The 11,188-nt window shown below is 35.8% G+C and overlaps 1 protein-coding gene across 2 annotated transcripts; it reads right to left on the minus strand.

The window, feature by feature from the left end:
• Positions 1-666: 666 nt before the first annotated feature.
• LOC121322723 (claudin-18-like) lies at positions 667-10,183 on the minus strand. Of its 2 annotated transcripts, none has more exons than XM_041262970.1 (5): positions 9,949-10,183; positions 5,049-5,213; positions 4,311-4,413; positions 3,487-3,597; positions 667-2,114 (listed from the first exon to the last, which is right to left on the minus strand). In XM_041262970.1, the coding sequence occupies exons 1-5, from the start codon at positions 10,166-10,168 to the stop codon at positions 1,958-1,960; spliced, it is 756 nt and encodes a 251-aa protein (XP_041118904.1). In that variant the 5' UTR covers positions 10,169-10,183; the 3' UTR covers positions 667-1,957. The 2 variants fall into 2 exon arrangements, with proteins under 2 accessions (XP_041118904.1, XP_041118903.1); XM_041262969.1 differs by lacking the exon at positions 9,949-10,183 and adding an exon at positions 6,455-6,852.
• Positions 10,184-11,188: the final 1,005 nt, after the last annotated feature.

Raw genomic sequence — 11,188 nt, forward strand, 5'->3', positions numbered from 1 at the left:
AAAAAAAAACACAAAAATAAAGTGCACAAGGGCAAAACAAAGATCTTTAGACACAAATAAAGCAAAAACAAAACTCACAAAAATAAAGTTCCCAGGCTGGGCAATGCCTTCACTGGATTTATCAAAATTCAAAAATCACAAAACAACCACAGACACCAACCTGCTTCCTCAACTTCCTCTGCATAATGGGAAGCAGAGGCCTCCTTTTATGTCAGGTGGCTGGGCGCTGATTGATCGTTAATTAAGCTAATCGACTTTAACCCCATCCCTGCCAATTTCTAAAGTTCAGAGCTGTGCTCTGCCACACACTGTTTTTTGAAAATATATCTTCCTAACTTTCTTTCTTTCTTTTTTTAGTGATGCTTAGTTAAAGTTTCACAAGACAAGTAGCTTATTAAATTAAAAAAAAACAAAAACAAAAAAAAAACATTTGAAATATGCTGTTATGTAAAGTAGTTATTTCAAAGTCCAGTGTACTGGCCCATTTTTAATACAGGTCAACACAGATGCCCTACTAGCCAGACAAACCCAAACAGTCTTACCTTATTGTTTTTCAGGGTCTTGTTGAAAGTGTTGTAGATGGCAATGTTTGCACTGTGATAAAGATATTATTGCATTTATGTAGAAAAAGGAAACAAGAATATACAAAACGTAGAAAAGTTATTATTTTAAACTATGAAAACTTTAATGATTTTTGTTTCTGAAGTCACACAAATACGAAATACAAAAGACAGACAGATGATTACAGCCATAATGTAGCACTAATTAATTACATACTTGTTAGCGCTTTTGGTTTGACTTGCACTCTTTGCATCTTAGTACAGTCTAACAGTCAAGATATATAACATGGTACACATTATACTTCTCACATATACTAATCAGCCATTCCATACTAATAACTAAGACCATTTAGAGCAGCTTAGACCCTAGTTTACCTAAACTACATTTCTAGAAGCTTTTCAGCATAAAACAAACTGGAGTTTCTAGTAATCTGATTATGTGTTGAATGCATAAAACAATCACAACTTTGCTGTTAACTAAAAACATAAAGAAAAAATTCTAGTCTGTAAAAAAAAGAATAGAATGGTTGTATTCATGAATATCAAACTGTTTAATCAAAACAGACTTTTCATGCAACTCATGGGTCCTGGTATTTCACAGGCCATGCACAAGCCTGGGGTGTTATTTGGGGTGAAGGAGGAAAATATGAAAAATTTATAAAAAGCACAGTATGGGTCAAAAAACACAGAACCCAAATACATATATACAAACACGAGAATTATGTGGGTGTATTTAAGTATGTTTAAGTATGTTTAAGAAATAGGAATTAGTAAAGAATAATACGCAAGCGCAGCAGTGTAAATCAGAACTGGGGATAGGGAATATGTTCACATGTTTCACTTTCCTTTAAGATTAAATAGATTAGTTTAGTCAGCTGGTATTTTATCATTTAAAGCTGCATTAAAAACAATAAGTAGACAGCTTCAGCTAATGCTTTTAACAGTGTTATGATGTAATTTTTAAGTTATAGATTAAAAAAATTAAAAAATTAAAGGGACCTGCTAATTATATGCACTGAGACTCGTGCTTTCAATACATAAAGTGGTACTATACTATTTGCTAGTTCTTCTCAAAGGTAATTTATTACACCCTAAAGGGGAGTAGAACATTAGAGCTAGTGGGGCAATCCTTAATCAAAGCACAATGTTTGCGAACAGGCTCACAAATATTAAAGGATTACCAATGTCCTGAAAATTCACTTTAATATGCATTTTACTATAATTTATTACATTTATGACCAGGATGTAATCATATGATTTTGGTCAAATTCCTAATCTGTTATAACCTGGCTAAACTGCTTGTCAGTGAAAGCTGCATAGACCCATCTATGATCCCCTGTTCTAAGCCAGCCTGCACTTTGTATTTCAGCGATATCCTCCCTAGTTGCAGGCCATTGTTACACGTAGTCAAATTTGGAAGGCTGTGTTTGCCTGCCATCGTCGCTGCGAGTTGTGCTTTTCTTGTAGTCATCGTCATACCCCCGTCTGGACCGCTCATCTCCGGACTTGTAGATGGTGTTGGGTTTCGATGCTTTGTAAGCTACTGAGTTGTAGCTAAAAACACAGACAAAACATTTTAAAATCAGGCTACATGACACACAGTTCATCAACTCATCCACTTAAAATGGCTCCAGGTGTATCTACACACAATCTGAACGCTTCTACCCTGATATATATATATATATATATATTATATATATATATATATATATATATATATATATATAATAGATTACTGGTATCATAAAAACGTTAAACGGGTACAACAAGGGTATTTATATGATATGATTATAAGGTTACCAACAGTATCTAGTGCCAGTTTTTACCTTAGTTTGCCATTTTTTTTATATGCTTTACCATACCTCTTGGTGCTTTACAATGCTTGCCTATGCTTTACCATACTTTCAAGGTTGATCAAATTTTAAGAAATCCCTTTATCTTTGTTATGATGTAAACAATAAGAAACTAAGGAGTGTATATTCTTTACTCCAGTTTTAAATCAATTCCTTTTTTTAAAACAAGAGCAGAATACAATGTTCTAATTCAAAATAAACAATTGCGGTGCTTAAGAGAACTTGAATGACATAGCACGCTAACCCTAACCCTAACCCAAACTCTAACCAAAGGGTTGATCCAGAAAATCTATGGGCAGGTGGTTGCTGCTATCCAGAGTGATTCCCCAGTGCAGTAGGATACTCCCATACAATCCAGCTGGGTATGAGGTTTGTCAACTCAACCCCTTCATTATTGGGTTCTACATTTTAAAAGAATTTCCACTTTTGAAAAAAACAGAAAAATGACTGGAGTTCATCCTGAATATATATGAACTGATCACTCTGTCCTCAGGAGGCTCCTGGAGCATTTTCCCTTAAACAAAATAATTGTACAATAAGTTCTCAGAATGTATTCTGAATAAATATTTCCTATAGCTCAATCATCTGAATGGTTTATATAACTATCTGTTTCCCTTTCTCTGAATTTAATGCGACAAGGGATTAAAATTAAAGAGTAAAATAATCCTTTTACCACTTCAAAAACATTAACAAAAAATACCACACTCCCAACCCAGACCCCATTCTACAAATTACCCTAACAAATCCATGACTTTTGCATAGTAGCACTGAATACCATTTTGTTTGTTGCTGGAATTTGTCAGTAAAATATAGTGCTTGTATAATTTAATGTCAATATGGCCTAACCACGAATGAACCCAATTGGTGATTTATCGTATTGTGAAATATCAAGAAAGAATTGTATACAGGCTAAATATGTGTTTTTTATTGCACCTTTTTCAACTATTTATTGCTCTACTTTGTCTCATAATTTCTATGTAACTTCAGTGGTAACCCTCAAGAGAGGTTTGGAATACTACTTTGAGGGCTGTTATTCATGAAAATAAGTTACAGTGGTTGCCTTAGAAACTTACTGAGTCTTCTCAGGTGCCATTCCTTTGCAGGCCACACACATCATGATCCCACCCATTACCAGCACTGCTCCTCCCACCCAGCCCACGAAGAGGGCGGGGCCAAAGGTGTACCTGAAACATATAGAAAGTGTCTTTCAGCAAAGCGAGAATACACGCTACCAAATAAGTTCTAACAAGTCCTCAACTCCTATAACAGGTTATTTTGTTGAAACTGTGGCAACCAAGGTGATCTCAATATTATCACTGGCCGCCCTTTCTTTGTGTTGATTTATTTATTTTTTTACTTTATTCTTTCACTGCCTTAGGTGTCATCATTTTACTGTGTCTTCTAACGTACTACTGATGCCCCATCATACAAAATAGTGTTAAACATAAAGGTTGTAATGGTGTGCAACCTACAAGGTGTGCTCTATAAATACACCCCATACTTAAGACAATACCTGAAACAGTAACGCTGTAAATGTATAAAACACACATTATATACATACGTAAGCCATTGGGCTTTGACACAGCTGATTCTGAAACTGATAACAAACGCTGTCATAAATTCTCCAGTTGTGACAGATTTCTCATTTCCTGTCCATATTTCCTGTATATAATCAATATAATGTTTTCTCTTAGATTATATTAACCATTCGATATGGTGAGTTGTAAAACATTTTAACAAAGAAATTGATAGAACGATGTAAGTGTCATTTTTATGGTGATCTTTTTTTGGTGGCAGTGGAAAGAGTCATTTGGTCTATGCAATTTGTTTTGTGTTGTGTTTGATATTGCTGTGTATAGCGGCCCTGAAATTTGTGTTATGTTACACTTCCACTTACCGTGGCTGGAGAGACCCTTCCATGGTGGCAGTTGTGGTCGTGAACATGAAGCTGGTCACAATGAGGTTTGCGAAGACGGACACGCCAGCAATGCCACATACACCTGTGTTTAAAAAGAAGTGATAGGTGGTACATCTGCTATTATGGATGGAATAATGTCAAAAGGAGTTCCATAACATTTTTAAAAAAAGAGCTGAGCGGGTTGTATTTCTAACATTAATCAAGGTATCTGTGCACCCCAGGAGGGTATTTTGTATTTGTGTTTTTAGAGTGTTCAAACTTTCTCTTAAATTAAACAGTTAGCTGACGCTACAGCATTATAATAGTGATCCAGTAAGTGTGGGTTCTTCACTTTATCACCCACAGAAACGTTGTTGTACATGGGCTTTGCAGAAGCTTAATGAAAAAGAATTGTGTGTTGTTGTTTGACTATACAAATTCTGGGTTCTTGATGGTATGGAGGTGAGACAAACATGATTTATAGAGTTTAGTCTCTCATCTTGACATGTGCAATGTACATTCTGTATGTTTCAGATTCAGATTCTGAATTCATACACAGCCTTAATATGCGTGCATGATGAGCTTCATATTGTTGCAAAGCAGTTTTGTAATTATGCACGTATCAAACATCATTGAAATGTTTAAAAGTAATACATTAGTGTCGCCTAAAGAAATTCACTTTTTTAAAGCAAGAATTATTGTATACAGTGGGATAACTCGGCAGCAGATAACCCTTACCTCCCACAATGAACATGATCCCTGATGTCAGGGTCATGTTAGCCTTCATTGTGTCCTCCATGTTGCCCATTCGGATACACTTGAGTGCAAATATGGAGATCAACGCTCCAATAACCCCCAGCACAATCCCCACGATCATCAGGGCTCTCACTGCCTGGAAGCTGCCTAAAAAGAGATCCACCCCACAAACTTTAGTATCTTTCATTTACCATCTGGGGCAGTCACTTTTCAACACCAAGAAGTATCCAGCAGTGGTTTTCAAACTGGATCCCTCCTAGTAACTTTAGCGTGTTTTCTATGTAAGGCTATTTGAACATTTAATAATTTCAGCATAATGCAATTCTTTATTGCAAATGTTACAAGGTGTTTATAGTGTTCAGCAGCATTTGTTATAGCTGTTATAGTAATTAAGCATTGTACAGCAAGTGCTGCTATTTCTCTAGAAATTTGCGGTAAAAGGTCAAGTATTGTTAATGTTGTTTTTTTTTGTAACAGGGTTTACAGACTGCACAATAATGTAATTCTCTGTAACAACCTACTTATTCAGAAAGCAGGTGTTGTTGATTTACATCCTTCTATGGTAATTTCAGCTGCAGAGTCTAATGCTACCTCCACACTTAAAGGGTATATAAGGACCTTTTTATTTTATTGTGTTACATGTTCCCATGTGTTGCTACAACTGTTTACAACGAGGTGCGTGCATGGCTACATTTTGACCACTTTAACTTTTAAATTACATTCCTTGCCTCAGGATGGCTTCACATGTACAAGCATGAACCTCTAAGGACTACATTTCCCATCACCCTCCTGCTCACATATGTAACTGAGATCCATTTACCAGTGAGCAGGAGGATGATAGAAATGTAGTTCTGAGAGGTTCATGCAAGTACAATTGAAGCCATCTTGGAGAAAGGGAATGCAATTTAAAAATTAACAAAATGGTCAAAATGTTAAAAAAATAATTAAAAGAATACACAGACCTTATTTAAAGAATTGTAACAACACATGGGAACATGTAACACATTAAAATAAAAAGGTCCTTATGGGCCCTTTAAAACAACACTCAGTAATCCAAACATATATGTCATGCTACTACTTGCTGCAGTAGAGGGTCACACAAGGTCTATTACTTAAGTCCAGGAAGAAAAACAGAATTAAACTAAATAAATACATCTCAAATGGTATCATTATACTGATATAATACTGGTTTGACAACTTTCTTAAATGTTGCTTGTAAAATAAAATTGGAAAACAATACAGAACAATACACTTTTAAAAGAAGCTTTATCACTGTAAACTAAATACAATAACATTTTATGCTATAAGCTACCAATGTACTGCAGCAGCAAGTTCACAAATGATATACAGTATAACGGTTGACAAATTGCCCTGTAGTGTTAACGTACCCGGTAGTCCCAGAACGGTGAAATATGGACGGCATTCAACAAGACCAGAAGTCTCACCCACACAACTGTACCAAAGTCCTTCATAGTTGTAAATTGAAGTTACAAGTTTATAATACCGGTCTTCAATTTTCCATTCGTCCATTGCTGTTGCTGCAATGACCCCGGCTAGCCCTAGTACTGACAGAATGAACCCGATTATCTGGAACATAGTGGCCGCCATTTCCTGCTCTCGCGTCTGTTCACTAGACTCTGCTGAAATACCCCAGTGTCTAGTATTAGCAGAGATCTCCAAACCTTTTAGTTCCTTATCAGCATACTCAAAAGAGCCCGAAACTTATATGAAGCCTGTGTTTGCTCAAAATTTAACAACATCAGGAGTGGCGTTTCAACCACTAGTTTTTCGTTTGGTAATTTTATTTATTTCCTGTTCGCAAGACAATGTGGGATGGGAGTCTAGTTTTCTTGGCAGTTGGAACATAATGAGTTTGTATTGTTACAGTATTTCTAAATGCATGGTACCGGGTTTGTTACATTCATTGATGTTTTCCATTACCTACAAGGTCTTTCAACACAATTCATGAAGCATACAGCAGCATCTTTACAACTGATATACATATACATGCATGTAAAAAAATTGCAGAAATAACAGAGGGTCTCCAGAAATACATTTCATATGTTATGTGCAATTTCTATTACACGCTGTGGGAAAAATGTTACATTTTGATTAAAAATCCATGAAAAATCCTTATGAAGAACAAAAAAGAGGGGTACACGTGGTAAGGTTTTATATATGAAACAAAAATATATCTTGAGCATTTTCTTATTGCTATAGTTAATTTGTTTCTTAGTTTTGATAGGTGAAAAACTTTGTAAGACTTTGTAAAACTCTGTAAGACTTTGTAAAACTTAGACTTTGTAAGATGTGTAGTCCTACAGCATGTGTTGTAAAAACAGTAATGGAGCCCCCTAAATAGCAGAAGCTCTGAGATTTTGACAAAGGGGAAGGTCTAGCTTTATATTCCTGATTCATAAACATTTTACATTATTAAAATCCAAGACTTTCAAGCAATTTCTCACTTGAACATTTCCAAGATCTTCTTCAAGGTCAAGGTTAGCTAGTAGTTTAAACATGGCTAAAGATCACCATGAAGCATTATAATTAGCTTAGTGAATATTCTGTGTAAGCAACTACCATCTGTAGTTGACAATATTGGCTTCAGTTAGAAATACTACAATGACAAAACCTTCAACTAGAAGTCTTTCTCAACCTGGAAACAGACAATTACTCACCTGTAGTAAACCGGTATGATTTTGATATCAGTGGTACACAAAATCAGGTTTAGACTTTGCATAGACATTGAATGCATTGAGAAAGATTTCTAGTCTAACATTTTTTTAATTGATTTATTAAGTTTCTTTTAGTATTTATAAATTTAGCACTATTGAGTGTTTAGTAGTTATATGGATGAGAAGAACAGGAAATCCAATTTGTTTGATTGACTACTGGGGAGTAGATACCATCCCTAATTTAAACATAAAATCCTTCTATGTACACTTTGAGAAGTTACTAGGAAGTTGTGCAAAGTTGAGTTGACCAACTTGAAGGGAAGTTCAGTTTGGGAGAAGTTTGTTAACTTTCCCCTAAAAACATACTTCCCTGCAGGAAAGTAAATGATCAAATTGTCCCCTTAGTTACGTGAAGAACATAACTAAGGTGCGTCAAGACAAGTTCTTCACGCACGTTTCTGTTTGCAGCCTGCTGCGTGCTGATTCGGACTTTTCTGATTGGTGGTTTTTAATTTCAAGCCCAAGCCAAAAGTAAGCATTCACTTCCTGTGTTACAGATAAGGTAATAGGTTCCCTAGGTAGAAATTTAAAATTTGGCTCGGTCCAATCAAACTGTGTGAATCATATTCTGCTTTAAAGCACCTGAAACTTAAAAAGTTTCTACTGTTTGTTGAACCAAAGAACTGATAACAACCACTTCACAGTGCTCATATTCTAGTCCCAATGTTAGGCATAGTACACACAAAATCATTACAGTATATTGTAAGTAGTGCAGGGAGCCTGTGCCACAGCTGGGCCCATCACAAAACACTTAGCCTTTTAGAGGTTTTGCATTGTACTCTACTCAAACCAGTGAGTATTTAATAGACTTTATTTTCAACTACTTGATTGTTTGCTAATTTTGTATAAGGAAGATGTGTTTTTCTCCTTTAAAAAATGTGAGTAATTTACTGACAGCAGTAATACACTTTGAGAATAGGCCCCTGTAAATCATAATGGTGCTTGTGAGATTATTTAGGTGCTCAACAGGAGCCCAAGGAGACCATCCTCTGGTCTACTGTTGCTGTCTGATTTCATTCCTCTATTCCAATAGTTTCCAATTCAAGATGGTCCTAAAGATCTATTCAAGTACAGATTTTTCCTAAATGGATCCTAAATTAGTTGATTGGAATGGCTTAGGGTAAATAAATGTAGGACCTGATTGGAATAAAGTCCTGCACTGCAGTGGGCTTTGAGGTCCAGAGTTAGTATCCACTGTTCTATATTACTGAATATCTAAGGCCTGTCTGTAAATTGGTAAAGTGACATTTCTATAATATTTGAAATATAAAATCCAACTAGGGTGTTGTACAGTGCTTCCTGTTTTACCAGTCACTAGATGATGCAAAAATAAATTCACACAATAATAAAGCACAATTTCAGTTTATAGAACTGTTTTTAATGGAGCGTGTCAAAGTTTTGTAGAAATAATTTGTTACTGGTTTGTAGAAGATAGCTTTAAATATCTTGGTAACCCGTGAACACAATATTTCGAAATATATGCAGTTGGTAATTTTGGATAATTTTCCAGATTTCTTAAAAATCTGTGTAACCATGAAATACAGTAGGTGGTACCGTAATTGTACCTCTGCAGAAGCTTGTGAGTTATTAAAATATCATTTTGTAGACTAGATAAAGATATTTATAAAATTGTTCTAGACTATTGCTGGTTCCATTCCATTCCATTGACAGATAATTGCAAAATATAATTTACTTTTTGACAACTACTAGACTGCACAGTGTTATTGCCAATATAAAATGTAGTTGCCATGACATTTACTGTGTATAACATGATATTTCCCTATAGTTGCATCACAGATCCTCAAATCTAACAAACTGACATTAACACTAGCCACCACTACTCATATCATTAAAATATATTGCACGGTTTCCCAATACTATCCCAATAGTGCAGAACTCTCACCAAAAACACTGGCAATAATAGACTTCAAACCCTTTTTTAAAGCAAGTGGAAAAATATATTCTGAGAAAAATAAAACTAACAGCATATTCAGAACAATAACGCTACTATCATTCTAGTTTTACTCCATTGCAAAAATATACATCTGCGCTTGCTTCAAAATAGTGTCCCGAATCTGTTTTTAGAAAAGTAGTGCCAACCAATCATAGGACATCAGTTGTTCCCCAGTCCCAAACAGTGGCCCTACCTGGCAGTCCAAGAATGGTAAAGTAAGGCCGGCACTCTGTAAAGCCAGAGCTCTGTTGGACGCAGGACCGCCAGAGCCCCCTATAGTTGTACACAGACGTTACTGGGTTATCGTACAGGTCCTGGGTGCTCCACTGGTCCATCACTGTGGAAGCGATGACACCAGCAATCCCCAGAAGGCCCATGACGAGCCCCATCACTTGACACATGGTGGCCGCCATTACACAATTGCAGTACTGTATGCAACAAGTGCGCAAAGCTGAACTTTGAGCCAAATGGTATAAAATGGCACTCACTCTCTGTCTTATTTGATCACATCAGTGCCCAAACGGTGCAGTCTTATCGCTAAACACTGGCTCACATGTTTGACTTTCTGTTTGACTCAGATATGTTTGTAATCGGTTCCCTGTACGCCTCTGCACCTGTTTTTAAAATTGTTCTATTTGTTCTTGTCCAGTGAAAGGGAAGGTTGGGGTCCAGTGAAAGGGGAAGGTTGCATTTGAGAATCACAGCGAGCGGTTTAAACTATTAAACTTAAAATTTTCACTTTTTTTTTTGACGGTCTACCTGGTTTGTAATGCCTCTTGACTGGGTATATAGCCTTCATTGACCTTGCTCTAAATGAGACCCACAATTCTTAGGACTGTTTTTTTAAACTGTGTTTATGAACAATCTAGTCTCTTAAACTGTCCTTAACAAAACGTATATATATAGATATATATATATATATATATATATATATATATATATTATATAATATAATATATATACTAATTTGACATTAACTGCATTAATGTTATAAGAGTTCTTAAGCGACCTTCAATATGTGTGGCTCTACCAGAATTTGGTTTCAGTTTGTAAAGTCATTTTTCTCCTTTAGAAGTCCTGAATACATTCAAAGCTTTCAGACTCTAGATCAGTTGATGGAGACACTTTATTTACAGATGTTTTTTGAAAAGCTTGTTTTAGGTAAATTAATTAGTTTTACAATATCTTTTCCCTATAGCGTTTTATCTACTAAAGCAGGGGATGGCTCTTTAACCATTTGAGCTCTGAATCAGTTTGAAAAGGGTAAGTGGTCCCTTTGGTAGAAGTCCATTCAAACTGCATCAAAATTGTAACCTTTAAGTGTGGTTCAGGGGGCATGAACTAGGGCTCCTCCCCCCATTTCTACCATGCCAAAATACCTGGCAATCTTGCTATTTAAACCAGGTCACCAAAGTTCCAATTACAGGTCAATG

The sequence above is a fragment of the Polyodon spathula genome, chromosome 11, assembly GCF_017654505.1.
Source record: "Polyodon spathula isolate WHYD16114869_AA chromosome 11, ASM1765450v1, whole genome shotgun sequence".
NCBI lineage: Eukaryota > Metazoa > Chordata > Actinopteri > Acipenseriformes > Polyodontidae > Polyodon > Polyodon spathula.